The 24,276-nt window shown below is 42.1% G+C and overlaps 2 protein-coding genes across 5 annotated transcripts; one reads left to right on the top strand and one right to left on the bottom strand.

Moving 5' to 3' along the window:
* The first annotated feature begins 336 nt into the window (after positions 1-336).
* Positions 337-5,229, top strand: LOC124113906. Of its 3 annotated transcripts, none has more exons than XM_046474392.2 (2): positions 337-480; positions 3,106-5,229. In XM_046474392.2, exon 2 carries the CDS (start codon positions 3,349-3,351, stop codon positions 4,165-4,167), a length of 819 nt encoding a protein of 272 aa, XP_046330348.1. In that variant the 5' UTR covers positions 337-480; positions 3,106-3,348; the 3' UTR covers positions 4,168-5,229. The 3 variants fall into 3 exon arrangements, with proteins under 3 accessions (XP_046330348.1, XP_046330347.1, XP_046330349.1); XM_046474391.2 differs by having other exon boundaries at positions 337-507; XM_046474393.2 differs by lacking the exon at positions 337-480 and adding an exon at positions 525-613.
* Positions 5,230-10,375: 5,146 nt separating this feature from the next.
* Positions 10,376-22,861, bottom strand: LOC124129198 (DDRGK domain-containing protein 1-like). 2 transcript variants are annotated; one of them, XM_046492707.2, is made up of 8 exons: positions 22,731-22,861; positions 21,788-21,919; positions 21,071-21,195; positions 20,281-20,382; positions 19,460-19,582; positions 17,946-17,984; positions 15,321-15,377; positions 10,376-12,608 (listed from the first exon to the last, which is right to left on the bottom strand). In XM_046492707.2, the coding sequence occupies exons 1-8, from the start codon at positions 22,825-22,827 to the stop codon at positions 12,372-12,374; spliced, it is 912 nt and encodes a 303-aa protein (XP_046348663.2). In that variant the 5' UTR covers positions 22,828-22,861; the 3' UTR covers positions 10,376-12,371. The 2 variants fall into 2 exon arrangements, with proteins under 2 accessions (XP_046348663.2, XP_046348664.2); XM_046492708.2 differs by having other exon boundaries at positions 21,788-21,916.
* Between the last annotated feature and the right edge of the window lie 1,415 nt (positions 22,862-24,276).

The following is a 24,276-nucleotide window of genomic DNA, read 5'->3' as shown; positions in this document are numbered from 1 at the left end:
ACATTCTATCAAATTATTATTTTTTTAATATAGTTTTTTTTAAACTTACATTTATGGTACATTCTGGACTATATTCAAAATATATGAATCATATCAACATATATAACTTATCTTCATCACTCATTTTCTAAACAGGAAGGGTTTATCGCCATCCCGCAAAACATCATCCTCTAAAATTCATTCAACGTGACTTTTTTATGTGTTAAAAAATACCCTTTATTTGGACGTATGAGATTGACGACCTCGCGTTAATGAAACCCGGACTGTAGAACGAGGTCCTCAGAACGAGGGCCTCACCCTTATTGAAAGTGCCCTCCTGAGTGGGAGTGACTGTATTCTGAGGACGGCCATGAGTAGACACTGAGACGTTGTTGTGGATACCCGTATTACCCCGTGTATATCACGTCGGATATCGTCACCCCCTTATCAAGATCGGGGGAGGGGGTCAGTCAGAACACCTGGACTTTACTGGATGCTCAGGTGTGAGCCTAATACTTTTAATTACAGGTAGGAGACCTAGAATAAGGTATTCCGCTAGTTTTCTTTGAGTCCGCGTGTAGCTATGTTATGGCGAATACACAGTGACAGTGTTTGGGCCTATCTCAGGTTGAAGGTAAGGACGAAATAACACGCCAGTTACATGGCCTAATATAAGTGTTATATGGAACTTGAATAGTGATGTATCTTAACTACCAATTATGTCAATAAGTAATTAATCTTTGACGTCATTTATCTAATTTAACAACAAGTCAGGTATGCTTATTACAGCACCGGATGACGTATCATTGGACATATCGTCTTAACTATTGATTAGTTTGATTTCCTGGACTTTGGTATTACAACTAGGTACGGCCTCTCTGGCAACTATATGGCACCTAGTTGTGTCATGTCTTGGAGTGACGTAATATGGCATCTGTAAAACCAATTATGAGTGAGTGAGTGAGTGAGTGAAGGTGGGTTTAACGCCGCTTTTAACAGTATTCCAGTTATATCACGGCGTGTCAGCTTAATGTGGGAGGAGAGCCAGAAGTGATGCAGGTCTCAGACATTTACCACTTCGGTGAAACCCACGAGCACGGGTATGGTGCTGACAAACCTAGAAACACTATTTCCACGAACCGGGATTCGAACCCACAATCATAGGTTTCTGGCGTGCCCAAGGGGCGCAACTGTGCACAGCGAATCGCGGCGCCTTAGACGACTGGGCCACCCGTGCCCCCTCTCTGGTTGTGTCTTTTCTTGGGGTGACGTAATACGGCATCTGTATAACCAATTATGGCTTCCCTAGGCCGTAACCTTTGGCTGAATATAAATTAACGCCAAAAGAAAGCATACACTTCAAAAGTGGATTAGACCATATACTTACGAACGTTGGTTGATTGAAAACAGTCGCCGAAACACTGCAACTTAAGGTCCTTACGTGGCTGACAGCCATCATAATATGGAGAACACCTTTCAAATGAATCAGGGCGAATGACACGAGTCAGTGTGCATATAATAATAATAAGGACTTTATATGGATTACAACTTATTGGTTGTTTGCATCGACCCTTCGGGGCTTCTTCAGGTCGTTTCATCAGGTGACTATATTCTGAGTGTATGTGAGTTAACATACAGTGACCCCGGAACGTTACAAACAATCAAGAAGGGTTATTCATACATAAGACTCATATCTGCATATTCAACATCTAAACGCCTATCAAAGATGTATGAATACCGACACCACTACATCAGATACCGTCATACTGCAGACCTCACGCTCAAGCTATTAAGTAAATTCCCTTAAACACACACGCTGAATCAGTCTTGGCTTATCTCTGGGCCAGTGATCTAGTTTACCGTTAGCTTTAACCCGTCACACTGTCCCTATGCAGTGCAGGGAATTCAGGATATATAGAAGTCGATATTGGCTGTCAATAAACGCCCGAACACTACTGGATACCATTGTTGTACACAGAGACAAGGACATAGAGTGTACAAGTGTTTGAGAATGACATTCTTCTCGCATTGTTCCACTGTCTCGCGGCGCGGGGCCCCTGAATAGGCAGTACCCTGACTTGATTGATAGGTTGGGGTGATTGCTGGGTATTGAAGGGTGGGCTTTTAGACACTACTGACGGTTAACATTCTTGAATCTGATCTGTAGCAACTTCTGCGGAAGGGAATTAACAATGTCACAATGAAAAGGAGGAAGGTCTCGCTAAGTTTGTTGTTTTGTTTGTTTGTTGGTAAACGACGCGCTCAGAAATATTCCAGCTGGATGATGGATATGATTTAAATAATCGAGTCTGGACAAGACAAGCCAATGATTGACATCATGAGCATCGATCTACGCAATTGGGATACGATGACATGCATCAACCATGTCACGCCTGACCACGCGATCCCGTTAGTCGCCTCTTATGACAAGCGTAGTCGCCTTTTATGGCAAGCATGGGTTGCTGAAGACCTATTCTAACCCAGATCTTCACGGGTTCACGCTAAGTAAAATATTCGAAATAAAGTGTTAAGGTTAGGAGGACGGCGTGTATTTATTGCAAATTTTACATTTCGATCTAAGAGCTTACTCTTCTTCATGTTTGCATGTTCCTGCTTCCCATGAAACCACCCCATTCGTGACCAACTCGTGTTATTCCGGGACAAGCCGAATAGCAGGTTACGGAAAGGGGCGAGTGGTGACGAATGGAAACCACCCGCCCCTAAATTGCTCCCCATCTAATATTGTTATTCAAGAACTGTTAAATACGGCTGTTTTAACTGAATTTTCGATTTCCATGCTCATTCAGACTCCGTCTATTACTACGCCATGTAGATTCAGTATACTCTATTGCTTGTCTTCGAGGTGATGAATTTGGATCGGTGACTTGTGTGATTGATAACAATACCAATCACTGGTTTGTCCAGTGTCGATTATTTACAGGTCGCCGTCATATGGCTGGAACATTTCTGAGTGCGGCATTACATGTTGATCACAACAAGAATGCCATATTTGGATTACTGCTATGAGAACCCATATAATCAACTATGCTATTTTATTACCATCATAGCTTTGAAATATATAAGTTTGTTATTGCTTCTAAACCGTTATTTAAACCATATTTCCAGGTACTCGTTGCAAGACTCACAGGGGATGGTCAGCTGTGTGCCTTCATGGATGGTGTGTGACAAATGAACATGTTTTGGGTTAAAATGAAACGTTTTGGATAGCATCTTCGACAGAGATACGTAATACGTAAATACATAGAAGGTGGCGAGGAGTTTAAGTTGCCACTTCCGCCATTGAGTGATACAAGAAACTGTTCACGGGTTCTACAAAACACTACTTCCACTTCCGGTTCCGGTTGAGCTATGGCGGATCCGGTTGTCAGTTCCCGATTCGGACAGCGCCCTATTTTGGAGGTTCCCGCTCTAGAAGTCTTCAACCCTAACCGAATGGTTGGATCGTTACAGGACGACAACCCACGAGCTCATCCGACGTTCGGGCGAACCGGGTACACGGCTCCACAGCCAGACTACAGCCGTTACAACCACATACCCCCGTACCCGTACCCGAACCTACCAAGCGGACATGCTCCACCCATACCGGCGTATTTTGGAATCAGCCAAGCACCGCGACAAGCTCAAACAGTTCCGGCGTATAGCCATCACCCAGATCCACGTTTTTACACATATGGACCTTACGGGGAGGTGAGGGGAGGGTCTGTTCAACCCACGTACTATAACCCCTACCCTGGGGTACAGAGCCCGTACTATGTACCCCCACCCCCTCCTCCACCACCCATACCCCCGCCACCAATGGCTCATCACATAACGGACGAGAGTTTCTACATGGAAGGGGTGCTGGAGTTTGGTCGGCTTGTGACAGTGCATCTGAAAAGGTCTTCGAGAGATTTTACAAGTTTACCGGATTTCATGAAACGAGAGTTAAAAGCAACGTACGGGAAGTATCCCAAAACTGACATTCGGATAACATCGGATAAGGGGGAGTACCACATCTACGCCAAACCCCAGGGGTACGCGGATGATGCTGACTACCCCCGGTCCTTCCGCACCCCGTCGAAACACGAGCATGAGGCAAGGAATCCCAGCTACAGACCCAGGGACGTGGAGAGATGGTACGACTGGGACCCACAGAACAGACGGGATGATGATGTATTTTTCGAATGAGACAAACACGTGAACAGTGTTATTCATCAACGTGTAGGACCTCCAGACACGGCACACTGGATAGCATGGTGCACCATCGGGTGATTCAAATGGAGCCTCAGCATCGATTGTCATAGCAACCGTACCAGGTTGTGTGTTTTGGCAATGACAGTGTTTCTCTGTTCGTATCGTGAAATGACTTGTGGATGAAGGGGGGCACCTTCATCCTTATTTATGATGAAGTAGAACATTTTTGAGACAGATACAAAGGTTTGTTGACTCAGATGTAACAACAATCCGCCTTGGACATTCCTGTGTCACAGTGCAATCTGATACAGTACTGACCCCTCAGTGAATAGTCATTTATTGGGCACTTCTTTCTGTACCAGAACGTTAGAGCATATCTATAAATAGCGCTTGTGTGGTGTGGTGGCCTGGTGGTTAAAGTGTTCGCTCGTCACATCGAAGACAAGATTTAAAGTTCATTATAAGGTTCGATTCCCCTCATGGGTACATTGTGTGAAGCCCATTTCTGGTGTTCCTCGCCTTGATATTGCTGGAGTATTGCTAAATCGCTACTGTTTGCACACCTGTTTGAGAGAATTTAGACGCTATGTACATTCATTAACATTGGTATCAATATTATTATCACAGTTTAGATGCCAGTGTCCTTTGGTCTGATTTATATATAACCTGAAAACATTAATGGATTTGAACATGTATAATAATTCCGGCTTTTGTACATCCAGTTTAAAGTGTATGTCAGTGTGTGTCTATTTTGAAAAGTTACATTATAGATTGATAATCCTCTTTTTCCTTAAGGGATAAGTCATCTGAGACAATCCACTGTAGAATTATACCGAATGTTGGTCAATTTCCATTCAGAAGCATTCATTTCGGCAGATTTCGACAAGAAGTATAGCTTCTCCTGCCCTGGGGACGACCATGGTAGGTGTTAGCAGCCAATCTCATTAAAATCAGATCTTAGTTCTCGCTGCCGCTAAACAAAGATCTGAGGACATCCCATTACGGGTCACGTCAGACCGACCTTTCGCGAACTCTAACCGACCAATGGAATTACTGACAAGAAGTCGACATAGCCAATCAGGAGGCAGCTTTCTCGAGCTTTACGGCACTAATTTCAAATTGGCGACTACGCTTCGACACATATTTTGACAAATTCTCGTTTAAAAATTTGAAACCTGAACAAAAGAACATTCTGGAATGGCTAATATATGGTCTAGATTGTATGGATTCAGTCATTAAGCCCTAACTATCGTTTGGAATACCCCGTTTTAAAGTTTTCGAGGCTGCATGATGAGAAATCACATTCCGACTATCACTTTCATGATCTGGTAAGCGACGCTCTGATTGGTCGGATGAAAGGTCGTTCTGACGTGACCCCTAATGGGGTGTCCTCAGATCTTTGTTTAGCGATAGCGAGAACTAAGATCTGATTTTAAAGAGATTGTGTTAGCAGTATGCGCTTGAGGTTGTAAAGACAGACGTATAACTGTTTACATTCCCGTAATAAAACATCCGTCCAATATTTTAAGTAATTACTTTTTTATTCAGGTTCGTGGCCCGTGAAGGCCCGGGTAAGAATAGGTCTTCAGCAACCCATGCTAGCCGTAAAAGGCGACTATGCTTGTCGTAGGAGTGGGTGGTCAGGTTCGCTGACTTGGTTGATGCATGTCATCGATCCCAATAGCGTCGATCGATGCTTATGATATTAATCACTGGATTGTCTGGTCCGGACTCGATTATTTACAGACCGCCGTCATATAGCTGGAATATTGCTGAGTGTGGTGTTAAACAACAAACCAACCAACCAACCAACCAACCAACCAATCGTGATTTTAGATTGGATCGGAACCCGTGGGGGTTCCATGTAAGAATAGAGCCCCGGAAAACTACGCTACTCCTAAGAGGTGACGAAATGGATCGCGTGGTCAGGCTCGTTGACTTGGTTGAACACATCATCGTGTCGTAATTGCGTGGGTCGATGCTCATGATGTCAATCACTGGGTTGTCTGGTCCAGACTTGATTATTTACGTCCGACGTAATTTATCTGGAGAGCGGCGTTACACAACAAACAAAAAACAACAACATCGAGGACAGTTTTATTTGTTTAAATTCGTGGTCTTGTGGACAGGTTATGAGCTGTCGTTGATGCAAGATTGCGCTTCCTCGTCTTTCCGAAAATGACCTGTCCCTTTTCACACCTCAAGACCGTGTTTTGCCGGAATAAGATCCAGATTTGGAGGCTAATTTTAAGCGAGTTAGATTTTCACCTTTATCGTGTTGACCCGCCAATAACCGAGTCTGGACCAGACAAACCAGTGTTTCACAGCATAAACAAGATTGAGAAACGTTACCTTCGTATGACTGACATGCCACTCAGAGACCCAGATCTACTGATCAAGTGGGGGCACGGGTGGCCCAGTCATCTAAGGCGCAGCGATTCGCTGTGCAGAGTTGCGTCCCTTGGGCACGCCAGAAACCTATGATAGTGGGTTCGAATCCCGGTTCGTCCCAATTATGTTTCTAGGTTTGTCTACTCCATACCCGTGCTCGTGGGTTTCACCGAAGTGGTAAACGTCTGAGACCTGCATCACTTCGTGCTTTCCTCCCACATTAAGCTGACACGCCGACTTGAATACTGTTAAAAGCGGCGTTAAAACAACTCACTCACTACTGATTAACTGGAACTTGTGTTGAGGCAAGGCCTGTTGAGATCGACTGTAACATTTTGTATTTTGAGAATATTTTTTTGTTTTTTTTTGTGGGAACTATTAACACAAGTTTAACAAAACGAAGGTATTTGTTTTTGTCATTTGGCACCGTATTTAGATATTACGTGTATTGTTATTTTCAGAAGGATCCATCACTGCTTTCAGTATGACAACACCAAGGTCCAGATTGAAGCACATCGTGTTGATACTCAACACGTGCATTAACCAAGTTCTAAGATTAAATTTCCTTTTTTTTCATAACCCATATAGCCCCTGCTTCGTCGTGTTTTTTTTATAGAGCTGTATTTGAGTGACACTGTTTTTATTCACTCAAGTCTTATGTTAGTCTAGTGTATGTGGTTAAACGATACACACTACTTGAATTTGAGTCGGGGGATTCCCCACACTCGATCTATGACTGGTGCGTTGTTTTCTAATGCTGTAGGTTCATGCAAGATCATGGCGTGGGGATTATAGGGTTTACCTTCACTGAGGGTTCTTTCAGTATACTTGAATGCATGGGATTGTTACGATCTAACCATTATATGACATTTTGTTCTTTGTTACGACTTGGTGGTTTTTAAAATTATTTTTAAAGAAAATATTCAACATGATTCATTTTAAGTACAATCTCTTTGTCAATATCCAAACAGGAATTGAATAATAACAATATTTGATGAACTATTGCAAAAATAATAAACATGAATTTATAACTCACCCGTGGTGAACACACAATGCCATTTAGAGAGTGGTCAAATGTAACAACTGTTATATTTGGGATAACACTTTCTTTGTTAAGTACAGATTCTCGTACTTTACTGCCGTAGAAGGTGACTATACTTGTCGTAGGAGGCGACTAATGGGATTGGGTGGTCAGGCTCGCTGACTTGGTTGAAGCATGTCATCGATCCCCATTGCGTGGATCGATGCTCATGGTATCAATCACTGGATTGTCTGGTCCAGACTCGATTATTTACAGACAGCCGTCATATAGCTTGAATATTGCTGAGTGTGGCGTAAAACAACAAACAAACAAACTTTACCAAGAAAGTGTTATCCCACATATAACAGTTGTCATACTTGACCACTTTCTAAACGGCACCGTGTATTCATAGCTTTCGGCCATGGGAGCCGTGCCAATTTACACTTATCAGAGGGGTACACTAAGTACGTGATCTAGATTACAAGTTGTGGAACTTTCATTTTTGTGGAAGCCTCGGCTGAGCGGGTTAGATCGCGGATTTTGTGTGCTGGCTACTATGTGTCTCACTCGGTGTGGGTTTAAATCCCGGACGGAACTAACCCAAAACATTTACGAGAATCTGTACTTTTCAATGAAAGTGTTACCCCAAACATAACATTTGTTACATTCTAGAAGTTGGTGAATAAATAAGAAAACGTTAACTTATGGATAACTTCCGGTTTATCGCACTTAGCGACGTTTCAATGTAGTGTTTTACGCCGTTATTCAGCTTGCGAACAGTGTTAGAATCAAATTAAAGTTGTCATTAATGAAGGTGTACCTTTTCAATTGTAGTGCCACTTAGTCGAGATCTGTTGGTCCAGACTCAATTATTTAAAAGGTTGAACATGTCATCGTATCCAATTGTGTGGATCGATGCTCATGATGTTAATCACTCGGTTGTCTGGTCCTGACTTGATTATTTACAGACCGCCGTCATATAGCTGGAATATTGCTGAGTGCGGCGTTAAGCAACAAACAAACAAGCATACGTTGCTTGGGAACTTATTCCAACCCAGAATCTTTAATTATTTGAAGAAACCAGATGGTATTAGAGTTCCCATGATAGGTTCTCGACAACAATTACTCATAACGACACAGTACCTGTGTGTCCAGTTGTTGAACATGACACGGGTACAATACAATACAATACGAATGTCAAGGGAACATGTGTCACGACCTTGTGTTGACCACTAAGGTGTGGCGATTGTGGCTTCAAACAATGGTTGTATTAGTACCCTCTTGCAATAATCTATATACATACCATTGTGAACACTGTATAGGCCGGACCTTATCAATGAGAAACATGAAAAGTGTTTGTGTATCAGCGGGTTTACTGAAGGTGGTCGTCTTTGTTGTCAAGATGATTATAATCATGTCTCATAAACTTCGCTGAGGTGTTTATTAGATTATTACCAATAACGAAGTTGTAAACACGACTGGGTTATTTGCCAGTTCATGATTATAGATTGATAATTCAACCGGGAGAATTACTAAAGGAGTCCAATTCAGAAGAAGTCAGTCATGATTGACAACGTACGTGCGATGTTTTTTTTCAACTGAAAACCCTTTATTTGCACACTTGGAAAGTCAAGATTATTACTCGTACACTCTAGTTTGACACTAATCATTGTGTTGACTTGTACTGGAGAAAATGAACGTTCTTTTTTTCATTGGTTTAATTCCGTCTTAACGAAGTTTCTTAGCCACATCAAATATTAATAATGTTTGTTTGTTGTTTAACGCCGCACTCAGCAACAAAGAACGGGTGAATAATGCCCTCGGTATTGGCTGACGGAAATGATTCCCATTCGTTGAAATCAGAAGTGCTTTATCCATTCCAGGTTCGGTGAGTAAAGATCAGTAAACGTTATTGGCCTGTCGTGATGGAAGCCCATTTATTTTTTCTGTCTCATGTTTCTAACAGATCCGAAATGTATACGTTGTGGGCGATTTCCGATCAAAGTGAGTGAGTGAGTGAGTTTGGTTTTACGCCGTTTCTAGCAATATCACGGCGGGGGACACCAGAAATGGCCTTAACACATTGTACCCATGTCGGGAATCTTCGGCGTGACGAGCGAACTAGGCTACGGGAATGCATGAATGGTTTTTTTGAGAAAGCATATGAACAAATGTTTCTGAGCTTTTTCTAACTTGCGACCATGACCTTAAATCTTTTTTTATGACGTGCCAAACGAATCCCCAAGAGCTATTTGGAAGAAGTCTATTGAAGATTAATACCTAATGTCAATAATCTTTGAGTAGTAGTATATTCGGAAAATCACCAGGGGAGGTGTTATCACCTTACAGTAGTCTGCTGATTGAATTCCTCAAGTATGTTGATGAAGGTGCTGACAGCTCTATAAATTTTCCATCCAACAAAGTCAGCTTTTCAAGGATTTTCCAGCTCAGTTCAATACATTTTGGGGGCAGTGGGGTAGTCTAGTGTTTGAAGTGTTCAATTGTCACTCGGAAGGCCCGGGTTCGATTCCCTACATGGGTACAATGTGTGAGGCCCATTTCTGGTGTCCCCTGCAGTGATATTGCTGGAATATTGCTAAAAGCGGTGCAAAACCATTCTCACTCAATTCATTTTGTCTTGAAAATGAATATCCATGACCATTTATGGGTTAAACAAGATGAAAAAAAGAAAAAAGATTGTGTCAGTTCAAAGACTTTCCTTTGGACGATGGTGTTGCACAACTTCTGTTTTGACGTGATATTCTGTACCAGAAAAACACAACTATTTGCTTAAATTTATGATTTTATTTATTCAACAATTGAGTTTCCTGATACAGTAAACTTGTAACTCTGTATTAGTTCATGTTTCAAGGGACTTGGACATGAGCAAACAGAACGTAATCTGCGTCTTACCTCAACAGTTCCCTGTGAGGACTTACATATCAAACGATATAACCTTAATCCTTATCAGGGAGTACAGTAAAATCCTAAACAAAGAACACGCAGACCACACTTATTTAATCTAATGTTCACGGATATATATAAGAGGGTCTATCTTACTAGCAGGAGACATAGTAAAAATAAATATTTGTATGCTTAATTTATTTCTTTTCCAGCTGCTTTTCAGTAGGGGCAGTTGTCCCGTGAAACAAAAAAACAAAAAATGTGGACTTAACTTTCAGGAAATTATTCAAGTTATAAGTACCGGTAACCCCCATGTGTACTCAATATGTACAAATCCACATCACTATATAAATAACAAACTTCAAGGTATACATTATCTGAAATGGCACCAGTCACACAAATACCAGTGGAATTGGCTTTCTTTTTCATTTTATTAATTTGTAACCATGGCTACATGGAAATATCACACTGAAAGTATACTGATGTGTTTGTTAGACTATTGACTTGAAAATACCCAATCTGAAACTGTTGAAAATAAAGAATTTGTAAGAAAATAAGTTAAATGTATAGAATCATAGCCTCCACTTTCTCAACTTGTTATCGTTGCGTGGATCGATGCTCATGATGTCAGTCACTGGATTGCTGGTCCAGACTCGATTATTTACAGACCGCCGTCATATAGCTGGGATCTTGCTGAGTGTGGCGTTAAACAAGAAACAAACAAACAAACCAACCTTCTCAACTACTCTCACTTCCTCAGATGGTCAAACATACGTCAAACTTTCAAACATCACATACAAGGACACAGGAAACTCCTCTCGTATGCATGTTCTAACACAGGCAGTCACTCATACTGCAAGTCACCAGCAACAGCTGAAGGCTAAACGTGTTTTATTACCTACAAGGGAAAATATATCCGGGTTCATAAAAATCATATGTGCCTAGGGTCATATCACCTCACGAGACAACAGTGTATTGTCATTGTTGACGTCATTCGAATCTTATTGTGATGTGAGGTTGGAATGACGTCCCACTAGAAACGACGTCATAGCTGAATGTTGACGTCATTGACAATTGTGTTGTTGCGACTTGCTGTCCTTATAGGTAAACACTAAAATTTGTCTCTGTATGTAGACATCTTCTTCGGTTATAAAAAGAGCATAATATTTGTGTTCATGTCATTATATGTTTACAACACTCGTGCCTACATTCCGGTATTTCCCTTGCTCTTGCTCGAGAAATACCAGAATTTAGACACTCGTGTCGTAAACATAGTATGACATGAATACTCATATACTATCCTCTATTTTTCAATTTCTGGACTTGTGTGTCTACAACTGCAAGACAATGTATCAGTGTTTGTTTTTAACCTGTCACAGTTGTCTCTAGATCATGACTGTCAGTTAAACGTAGTAAACAGCTGTATCTATGTTAAAGTTAATAACTCCCATGACGGTTATGTTCTTAGCTTGTGTTCCTCCAGGTCCACTGCACCAGTTACCATAGAAACAATGGAATGAAAAGTGCAGTCTGAATTTATCAAAGTATGCTGCAGTGCTGAGCACAAATTTTTCTAGATCTCTCCCTCACATGGTCATACACACACAATGTCATGTCACACAACCTTACATACACAAGGTCATTCCCCACAACCTCATATACACAGTCATGTTACACAACCTCATATAAACAAGGTTATCTCACACTACCTCATATACACAAGGTCATGTCAAACAACACCATATACACAAGGTCAGGTCACACAACCTCATACACACACAAGGTCAGGTCACACAAGTCACATGCCCTGCCGCCCTGCCAGCCTCCACAACATCCTCCCTGTCACCCCATCATTCCTCCCTCACACACTGGTTGTCACACGTCATCCTGACACCTCCGACACCAGTTTTTTATGTGTTTCTGTATTCTCGGGGTTGAGGTTGATGAGACGGTTACTGGACTCGGCCAGGTCAGTGATGGAGACACGGCCATGTTGTCGGATGTATTTGGCCACGTCCTCCAGTTCGTCCATGGTGATGTAGATGAACTTGCCGCGGTCGTCCACCACGCCGGTCAGCTGACCCTCAGCCTGCAGATCTTGGACTCGCTGTATCACGTCCTGGAGAAATACAGGGAAATACAGGGAAATACAGGGAAGTACTGAATTTGCAATCTTTTCATGTTTTTATGATTTGACGCACTTGGAGAGGTAAGGCCTGTTTTATTACCATATAGATTTTTATTATCGATCAGATTGTATTGACTGGGCGCCACCATTTTGTTGGAAGCAATTGCAAGTGATATGGGAGGTGGAATCTGATTGGTCAATAGGAGGGACATAGAAAGGACATAAAAACCACTGGTGGCGCTACGATCGAGCCTGGAAATTCCAGTCTAGTTCGGCAAGTGTGGAAACTGGAATTTTATAGTCAGTTAAGGCCCTTGCCTAGGGAAAATGGACCAGCAAATTCCAGTCTAGTTCGGCAAGTGTGGAAACTTGCCTCGGGAAAATGGACCAGCAAATTCCAGTCTAGTCCGGCAAGTGTGGAAACTTGCCTGGGGAAAATGGACCAGCAAATTCCAGTCTAGTTCGGCAAGTGTGGAAACTTGCCTGGGGAAAATGGACCAGCAAATTCCAGTCTAGTTCGGCAAGTGTGGAAACTTGCCTGGGGAAAATGGACCAGCAAATTCCAGTCTAGTTCGGCAAGTGTGGAAACTTGCCTGGGGAAAATGGACCAGCAAATTCCAGTCTAGTTCGGCAAGTGTGGAAACTTGCCTAGGGAAAATGGACCAGCAAATTCCAGTCTAGTTCGGCAAGTGTGGAAACTTGCCTGGGGAAAATGGACCAGCAAATTCCAGTCTAGTTCGGCAAGTGTGGAAACTTGCCTGGGGAAAATGGACCAGCAAATTCCAGTCTAGTTCGGCAAGTGTGGAAACTTGCCTGGGGAAAATGGACCAGCAAATTCCAGACTAGTTCGGCAAGGGTGGAAACTGGAATTTTATAGTTAATTAATGCCCTTGCCTCGGGAAGATGGACCAGCAGAGGTTGCTAGGGAACCAAGTCTAACCTGGAATCACCATTGGGCAGTCATGTATGTACAGTATCCACTAGGACAAGACAAAGTCCATTACTCAGTCTAAGTTACTGCATATTGCATTCGTCTGAAGTCATGAATCACACCATCAATCACAATACCAAACCAGTCCCTCCAACAATCAATCACCTGTGTGAGTACCTCCCTGGCTCAGTGTCATACAGAAGCAGGTAGCACTATGATAAAGAGGTCCCAACCCTTCATTATATCAAGGCAGACATACAATCTGGTTGTTCAACAGCAATAGTGTGTGCTTCTGCTATCTGTTGTTTGATTAAGTTATCAAAGTAACACACCCTTCTCATCGGTGGGAATTAGATCTACTGTTGTTTATTACACTGTATCTAGGTTTGTGTACCTATAGAAAACAGAAGAGACCAAGAAAGGTGAGGTGAGGTGATATTGGGTTTAACGTCGCGTCCAAGATTATTGCACTTATATAGCGACGTGCATGCACGTGTTTGTGAGTGTAGCTGCTTGTACTAGTCTGGACTGATGCCGATTTATAGTGCTATCTCACTGAGATACCATACCGCAGTTTAACATGAATACCCCACTCAGACACAGTATACTGACTCCGAGCCGACCAGTCCTTGTTTAAGCCCCTTAATGCCGAGCGCCAGACAGGGTAACAACATGTGCCATCTTTTAACGTCTTTTGGTATGACGCGGCTGGGGATTGAACCATGGACCTTCCGCTCTCCGGGCAGACGCTCTACCGCTAGACCACAGAGGCGGTCCAGACCAAGAAAGACTATGGTGTGATGCCATTTCAAGCCAAGGCCTAGAAGAAGTACTCAGTGCCTTGTGAGAGAATGTGACACGGTCCCTGGGTAATATGGACTCCCTCGACTTGACACTAGCAGACCACCTAAGGCCAGACATTTTCATTTTTATTTTGTTCATGGATTTTGATTGGAGGTTTGAAAAAAATGAATAATATAAAATGCAGTGAATAGGATATCTTAAAATCATTTTAAAGATTTTATTTGCATTGGTTAGGTTGTAAAAGAATAAGATTAATTAACAATGGAAAGTTTTTGTTGTCACAAAAAATCTCAATTTCATTGTCAAAGTGATCTTTTCCGACGCCGTATTATAAAAACCATCCTTTTCATTCTAATTTGATTGTTTTCTGAATTTTCAAGTTTTAAGTGTGGCGGATCCATAAAATACGCAAAATAGATCTAAGGCCTGAGTTTGTTTTGAATAACTTGAATCAAACATGCTATGACCTCCCACTGGTCCAAGCAGTGGTTAGAGCATTCGCTTGTCACGCCGAAGGCCCGGGTTCGATTCCTGACATGGGTACAATGTGTGAAGCCCATTTCTGGTGTTCCCAACCGTGATATTGCAGGAATATTGCTAAAAGCGGCGTAAAACCCTACACACTCACTCACTGTTTTTCAAACAGGTTGTCATCAAGCACTGCTCTAAATCCAGATAAGGATCATGCTAGTTTCCCCCTCATATGTCCACGTTGCAGTTTGTTGTTTAATGCCGTCCTCGGCAATATTCCAGCTATATGACAGCGGTCCGTAAATAATCAAGTCTGGACCAAACAATCCAGTAATTGACATCATGAGCATCAATCTATGCAATTGGGATACGATGACATGCATCAACCAAGTCAGAGAGCCTGACCACCCGATCCCGTTAGTTGCCTCTTACGACAAGCATGGGTTGAAGACCTATTCTACCCCAGATCTACACAGGTATGTTGCCTAGTAACCCACCTGTGTTTTCAGTTTGAAGTGGGCAGCCAGGTCTTCCAGTATCACCACCTTCATATCCTGCAGAAGAAAAAACAACACTGATGACAGTGATGACACAGTGATGACACAGTGATGCCAGTGGCGACGCTGACAACACAGTGAAGACAGTCATGACACAGCGATGACACATTAATGCCACGACACAATGACACAATAATGACACACTGACATAACGATGACAACACTGATGACACATTGACACAATGATGATACAATCGCGACCACAATGGGAAGGTTGGGGACACGAAGTCGATACATATATATCATATGTTAAAACTTCTCCACTCAACATAAATAATATTTGTTTGTTTGTTTGTTGTTTAACGTCGCATTCAGCGATATTCCAGCTATATGACGGCCGTCAATCAAGTCTGGACCACGTACCAGAAATCCAGTGATTGACATCATGAGCATCGATCTACACATTTGGGATAGGATGACATGCATCAACCAAGTCAGCGAGTCTTACCACCCGATCCCGTTAGTCGCCTCTTATGGCAAGCTTGGGTTGCAAAGACCAATTCTACCCGGATCTTCAAAGGTTACATAAATAATAATAAAACAAACAAATTTATTTGGCTTTATATGTTAACCTTATATAAAGGCCTGCATCATTAGCCTTGTCAAATCATCATTTTGTGTGAGACAAATGTATGTATTGCTTTCTATATTCTCTAGGTAGGTATTTACAAAGACCCAGGGACCATTAGACAACACCAGTACCCAATGTTTCATATTTCATCTGAAGTGAGTTTTAGCATTTCCACACTTACATGGGTATGGTGTTTGAGTGAGTGAGTGAGTTGGGTTTAACGCCGCTTTTAACAGTATGCCAGTCATATCATGGCTTAATGTTGGAGGAAAGCCTGAAGTGATGCAGGTCTCAGATGTTTACTGCTTCGGTGAAACCCACGAGCACGGGTATGGTGCTGCCAAACCTAGAAACATAATCCAGGCGAACAGGATTCAAACCCACAATTATAGGTTTCTGGCGTGCCCAAAGGACGCAACTCTGCACAGCGAATCGCGTCGCCTTAGACGACTGGGCCACCCGTATCCCTATGGTGTTTGAGTCTTAGGGTGACCTGGACCACGGAAGGTCTGTTTGTGCCCAACACATCAAAAGGAGTGAACAAGAGTACAAAACCATCATAAACCTGACAGAGTTATGACCCTTATGTGTGCTTAAATTCCATGACAGGGTTATTTCGTTTGTAGCACTTTTCCTATTGCTGTCAGAAGCCGGGGGACGGCTTGTATGAAGACAGGACTTTTTGAAAATTACAATTTCATATTTTGCATATTTGATAGTAACAACTAATACAAATAACCATACGAAACAAAGGTTCACCCACTGGTTGAAGTGTATGCAAAGTTTCAAGAATAATATCTGAAAAGTTCTGCTCAATGAAGTATTGACTGCCATAACATATTGATTGTCAGATTCGACCAGTCACTGCAATTCTTGCAACATAACATAAGATTATGATCGTCATAACAGCACTATGCAATGAGTGTTCTGGTAAGGAATCATGGAAGAGTTACCTCCCCTTACCTGTTCCTCGTCTCATGTGAGTATGGTATTAACCAATGCTAACAAGGTGAGGTGAGGTGAGGTGAGGTGAATACCCCACTCAGACACAGTATACTGACTCCGAGCCGACCAGTCCTTGTTATAGCCCCTTAATACCGAGCGCCAGACAAGGTAATAACAAGTACCATCTTATAACGTCTTTTGGTATGACGCGGCCAGGAATCAAACCCCGGACCTTCCGCTCTCCGGGCGGAGGCGGTCCAATGCTAACAAACCACTCCTATGTAACTAGGCAGTGTGAAATAAAAGCACCTTCCAGGTAGCCAGGTAGCTACTTTCTTTTCTTGTTAAAATAAAATCTAGGTAGCCTGTGACTGGCCTGATTCTATCTACTGAGCTGTAATACATAATTCTTCCTCACCCTTCTCAAAAAGAAAATGCTCACTTTAAAAATAATAACATTGTTTGTTATTCATCCATCACAACTAACAAGAAAAAGCAGCTTTCTCGAGCAGCATCCAATTCCATTATAATGTCACAAGTTTTTTGTTTGTTTGTTGTCTAATGCTGCACTTTAACTCAGCAATATTCGAGCTATATTACGGCGGTCTGTAAATAATCGAGTCTGAACCAGACGATCCTGTGACTCACATCATGAGCATAGATCCACGCAGTTGGGATACGATTACATGCATCAACCAAGTCAGCAAGCCTGACCAACCGATCCCGTTAGTCGCCTCTTACGACAAGCATAGTCCCCTTTTACAGCATGTGTTGCTGAAGACCTAACCCGGATCTTCAAGGGGTCTTGTCACAAGTAAGTCATGTTTCCATTGGCTATCCCTCTGCTGAATTAATTGATACTGAAGTTTGAACCTTGTTGAAATGCGCAATACATTTCATCCTGTGCTACCAGATTTTCCCCAATATTGGCAGGGTGAAAAAAACGACTGAAATCTGAAACTGCTAGCGCTGTTGAATAACTTCTTGCCCCTGTAACTAGGTACTTGTTTTATGCGGCTCTGTCAGACACCTGTTGATGATGATCATACCTTGATGTAGCTGATGAATTCCTGCAGTAGAGACTCTGACTGAAAGTATAACAAAGAAATGAAGAATTAATCCCAGAATACACAGTTGTCTTCTGGCACCATTTCAGTAGAATTTAGTGTTAACAAATGGACACTACCTGAGCTTACCTGAGATAAAGACATTTTGACTGGACATGTCATTTGGACTACTGGCTTATAAGGCCCCAGACTGCTTACAATTGTCAAATGTCAAAAATGTGTTTAATTTGTTTCAGAAATGCAGTTCTTTTTGGTTGGTTGGTTGGTTTGTTGTTTAACGCCGCACTCAGCAATATTCCAGCTATATGACGGCGGTCTGTAAATAATCGAGTCTGGACCAGACAATCCAGTGATTGATATCATGATCATCGATCCACGCAATTGGGATCGATGACATGCATCAACCAAGTCAGCGAGCCTGACCACCCGATCCCGTTAGTCGCCTTTTAAGACAAGCATAGTCGCCTTTTTACGACAAGTATGGGTTGCTGAAGACCTATTCTACCCACGGGTCTTTTTGGTCATGTGAGGGCAGTGTTTGAAATTAAGAATGACAGTCAAGGGGTCGTTGTCATCACTGTAATGTGCAGTTAGAGAGGAAACCTCGAGAACCACCTTAAGTCAATCTCATTAAAACCAGATCCTTGTTCTTGCTATCGCTAAACAAAGATCTGAGGACATCCCATTACGGGTCACATCAGAACAATTTTTTATCCGACCAATCAAAGGGTCACTTACCAGATCAGGAAAGTGACAGTCTGAATGTGTTTTCTAATCATGCAATCTCTAAACGGCAGTTATAGCCCATACGACTGATTCCGTCAAAATTATCAAAATCATCTATCTCTTTTTAAACATTTGAACAGAGGAGGCGTTGCACAGTACATGGAAAGCACTGCCATACAATCCGAACCATATATTATACATTTCGGAATGTTCGTTTGTTCAATTTTCAAAATCTTAATCGACAACTGTGTCAACATGTTTTTCAAGCGTAGTCTGAAATGGAAGTCACAAGGTTGAAACAAGTGCTGTAAACGCTCGAGGAAGCTGCTTTCTAATTGGCTTATGTCGACTTCTTGTTAGCCATTTCAGTGGTCAGTCATAGTACGCGAGAGGGTCTGATGTGACCCATGATGGGATGTCCTCAGATCTTTGCGGCAGTGAGAACTTAGATCTGATTTTAATGAGATTGCACGTTAAGTTGGTTGGTTGGTTGGTTTGTTGCAGACTGCTTACAATTGTCAAATGTCAAAAATGTGTTTAATTTGTTTCAGAAATGCAGTTCTTTTTGGTAGCCTTGTTTTAGCCCCTTAATGCCGAGCGCCAGACAGGGTAACAACAAGTCCCATCTTTTAACGTCTTTTGGTATGACGCGGCCGGGGATCCAACCCCGGCCTTCCACTCTCCGGGCGGACGCTCTACCACTAGACCACGGAGGCGGTTACTCTCTTAATGTATTACTGATGTGGGGCACAGACTACACTTGCTCTTACACTGAGATCTGGTACAGCATCATCCTGGCCTTCTTCCTCCACAGAGAACATCTCCTTCAGCTTCAGGTACTCCTCGTGCTCCTGTCTCTCCTTCTCCTCACGGATCTTCTTCTCCTCTTCCTCCTGAAGGGTTTGTCATGTTTATCATGAGAAGCTATTACCCTCACATTCACCATTCTTCGTAATAACACACACATATATATATATATATATATATGTTATGGGTCATGGTTTTCTCTCTAATCACATGAACAACTGTAAAACATCTCATTCACTTTCTCTTAAAAGCAAGCCATCATCTGAGTATTTACAATGTCTGCGTGATGCTACACCCCATGTTATTAGCACAAGTAATCATGATAAACATCTGAAAACGTATGATCCGACGACACTAATAATCAATGAACAAAATAGGAAGTGAAATGAATCTTACGATGCTGCAATGATGCAGCAAATGTCAAAATGTATCAAGTATCTGACCTCCAAGGAAATACAATGCAAGGTCTGGAAGCCCTAACATTATGCTTGATGATGACCTCTAAAGTCTGAACATAGCCTCAAACTCACGAAATGTATCAAGTATCTGAACTCCAAGTAAATACAATGCAAGGTCTGGAAGCCCTAACATTATGCTTGATGATGACCTCTAAAGTCTGAACATAGCCTCCAACTCACGAAATGTATCAAGTCTCTGAACTCCAAGTAAATACAATGCAAGGTCTGGAAGCCCTAACATTATGCTTGATGATGACCTCTAAAGTCTGAACATAGCCTCCAACCCCCCTAAGCCAACTCCAGCTACTTCCCCCACATCATCTCACCCTGGCAGCCTCCTCCAGCTTCTCCCTCTCGTCATCCTTCTTCCTCTGTTCATCCAGCAGTGCTTCTCGCTTCTTCCTGTCAGCTCTCTCCTCCATTTCTTGCTGAAAACGCAAATTATCATCATCAGTTGATACTTTGATTACGTGTTGGAGTGTGCAAACATTTTGAAATGTGAGAACACTGAGCAAATCAGCCTTTCCTAGCCATACAAAAGAGCCATGGCAGTTATCGATAGTAATCGTATATGATGGCCATAGTGGTAAGATAATTTTGTTTTGGTCTTGTTCTTAATTTCTTAAGTGCTCCTTCACCCCAGTCAGACATGAATTGCTTATGAGATGCAGTTGATGCAGAAGGGGACGTTCCAGCCTCTAAATAAAACCAGTGCCTGAAATCAAGGGGAGTCCCATCTTCCTGAGGCAAGGGAGTTAACTGATTGTAAAAGTCTAGTGTCCACCCTTGCTGAACTGGGCTGGAATTTCTGGGCTCAATCATAGTGAGTGAGTGAATTTTACGCTGTTTTTAGCAATATTCCAGCAATACTCCGGGGGGGACACCACAAATGGGCTTCACACAGCGTACCCATGTCGGGAAACGAACCCAGGTCTTAGGTGTGACGAATAAACCCTTTACGACTAGACTACCCGACTGCCTGCTCGATCATAGAGCCACAAGTGGCAATAATGAGTTATGTCCCACAACCACTTGAACCAGCAGAGGCTCTAACCCGGAATTCCAGCAAGGGTGTGATCAACCATGTTCACACTGCTTAACACGAGAAACACTCACCTCTCGTGCTGCCCTTTTTTCAGCCTTCTCCTGTAGTTTCTTGAGTTTCTTGGCACCAACCTTCCCCTCACCCTGATTCAAGGTGTCTGCGATGTCATCATCATCACCGTCGAACATCTCCTCGTCTAAATATAACACAGGCAGTAGTCATCATTGTCAGACAGCATAGGCACATACATCTAACAAACTCAGAAAGGACATGAGGGGCGGGCGGGTAGCCTAGTGGTTAAAGCGTTAGTTCATCAAGCCAAGGACCTGGGTTTGATTCCCGACATGGGTACAATGTGTGAAGCTTATTTCTGGTGTCCCCCGCCGTGATATTGCTGGAATATTGCTAAAAGCGGCGTAAAACCAAACTCACTCACTCAGGAAGGATATGACATTTAGTCTGATCATAAATTCAGGGTTTTACATAGAGGGAGTCATGTTGACTCATGAGTCAAATGGGAGTCATGATGACTCACAACATATATTGGATGGTCATTTTCTAAATTTGGGAAACATGACTTTATTTCCATTAAAAAACAAATTGAGACCCCGTAGTTCTTTTACAGGCCCAGCCATGCTTGTTTGCTGTCAATTACACTGCGACTGCAGTAATTCCAAGTCCCTATTTTATTAATATTATTTCAGTCCTATTTATTTCAAGAAATTAATGTGTTGAATACATAGGAATTACGTATCATGTAAAACCCTGCATTTTCGTTTTTTGTTTACCTGAATCATCTCGGTTAAGTCTCATCCTGCGGCGTGGTCCTCGTCTCCTGGCACCAGGGGGAGCTTCAGCAGCACGAGGCGGAGGACGGTTGACCTGCCCAGCTTCTTCTCTTTCATTTGTGTTTTTTGCTGCTGGACAGGAGCATGTAAGTTATCAAACAGATTCAAATAACCATGGAAATAGCAGTGATTCTATTGCAAATTAACGTTTATCACAAAGTATGCACCCATTGAGAGGACATAATATGTAATGTAAGGGCCCATAGATCATGTAGATTGTCGTGATTGTATGGCAGTACTGTCCACGCACATGTTCAAGGTTGCATGATTAGAAAACACATTACGACTGTCACTTTCCTGATCTGGTAAGCGACGCTCTGATTAGTTGGATGAAAGGTTCTTCTGATCATGCTGATGAGACCCATAATGGGATCTCCTCAGACATTTGTTTAGTGGTAGCAAGAACTAAGATTTGATTTTAATGAGACTGAGTATTACTCTTGTGTAAAACATTTACAGTTTACTGATAACCGACAAAAAGCGGTTAATTACAAATTACACACTGCTGCTGTAATCCATAACATATTTAACATTTACAAACTCTAGATCAGTAGGGTTGACATAAACATGAGAAAAGACAAGAAGTGTTATATGATAAGTATAACTAGCCTGAAAAAAAATATTTAAAAAAAATCAAGTGTTTTTTTCATTGTAACGTCACCTTTTCTCACGTAATGTGCAAAGCAGATGTCAATGACATAATTTTGTAACATGTGCTAAATCAATTACATTGTCTGATTTAGAAGCGACTGGGTTTTTGACACACCAACGAATTCCCATATGGTCATATAAAATAATAAAGTGCCCATGTCACCAGCTGCTAACACGTACCGTGCGGTTTCCGTGAAAGGTGAGACAAATCTTACACGTTTGAAATACTTACATGTGCTGAACTTGTTAATGAGGGTGACCACTAACAGAATCAGTGCCACGACACTGGCAGTTACAATGTAAATAGTGAACTGATCAACTACTGCCATGTTTTCAACTTGCACAACATTAAACCGGAAGTGATTGCAGACAGGTAGTAGAACTCGTGGCGCGTATATCAGTACAAAACACACACGGTTTTCTGAAACGAAATCAGTTTTAATGTCTCCATAATTATTTTGTAATATGTTTGTGTACATTGTACTGGAAGTTTGTTTCAAGGTTTTTCACCTATTTTCTGTTCCTTTTAGTTGCGAAAACGAGAAGCATACTATTTCCTTTGCAATTTTGAGGTTAATGTGTAATTAAGATTGTTTCTGTTAACATTAAAAACATCACAAAGGTCTTCTAACGCCAAAAACAGTTTCAAATTTTGTTCTCTTAAATTTCAGAATACATCAAATACAATCAATAAGCGAGTCATATTTTGTTTATAATCAGTGTTGGTCATTTTACGGGCGCTTCGTTGTCTTGTCTCAGTGAGGATAAGCATACTTGTAAGTTGAACATTCTTACCGAAATGTCTTGTGTTGTCAGGACCCATTACCTTGAATAACCCTTATGGATCAGAAATATTCTCTCATTTAGGACTACAAACAGAGTCACGCATCTGAAAGTCCATCCGGTGTATAAACCTGTAATTTATGCTTGTGAGGGTCGACAAAACAGGATCGTTTGGCAGACTTGGTGGTTTAATCTTCTGATTGAGTGTGATTCTGCCCCACCCGCTTTGATCGTTCTTCATCGGCCACTGGTTTTTCGATAATGTATAAGGCGCTGTGACACAGTGAGTGAGTGTGGTTTTACGCCGCTTTTTGCAATATTCAAGCAATATCGCGGCGGGGGACACCAGAAATGGGCTTCACATATTGTACCCATCGAATCAAAACCGGGTCTTCGGCGTGACGAGCGAACGCTTTAACCACTAGGCGTGACATGATCCGATGGTTCGAATTTCAGATCCTAGATTGTGGTCATTGGTTTCCCAGCATCAAACTCGTGGTCGTTGGTTTAACCAAAGTAGTCATAAGTCAGGATAGGATTTATGGATGAACAACGCCGTGGGTATGTAATAGCCTTGGTCACAATCAACATCAAAGACTCCGACCGTCGATCAACCGTGACCAATCCTATTACATACCCCCGGCGTACCATCAACTCATCGAAGACCCCAAACAGCCATAATCATGTTGGTTATATTACTGGCTTCACCCTTTGTTTATGTTTTTGACCTTGCCGGTGATTGTCATCACTACCCTTGTGTGTACACAATAGGCTTCTCTACTCCAGTATAACAATATCTACTCTACTGTATAAACATTACCTCCTACTTGTATATATACTTGCCAACCACACTCTGTATATACGGATAAGCATTACTCTTGGTCGACAATTACAATCTATGCATGTCACACGGATAAGCATGACGCTTGGTCGACAGAGTCAGTATATGCATGTCACACGGATACGCATAACTCTTGGTCGACAATTACAATCTA

This window comes from Haliotis rufescens, unplaced genomic scaffold, assembly GCF_023055435.1.
Source record: "Haliotis rufescens isolate VD_foot unplaced genomic scaffold, xgHalRufe1.0.p SCAF_12, whole genome shotgun sequence".
Classification (NCBI taxonomy): domain Eukaryota; kingdom Metazoa; phylum Mollusca; class Gastropoda; order Lepetellida; family Haliotidae; genus Haliotis; species Haliotis rufescens.
This window is presented reverse-complemented; position numbering and strand designations above follow the sequence as displayed.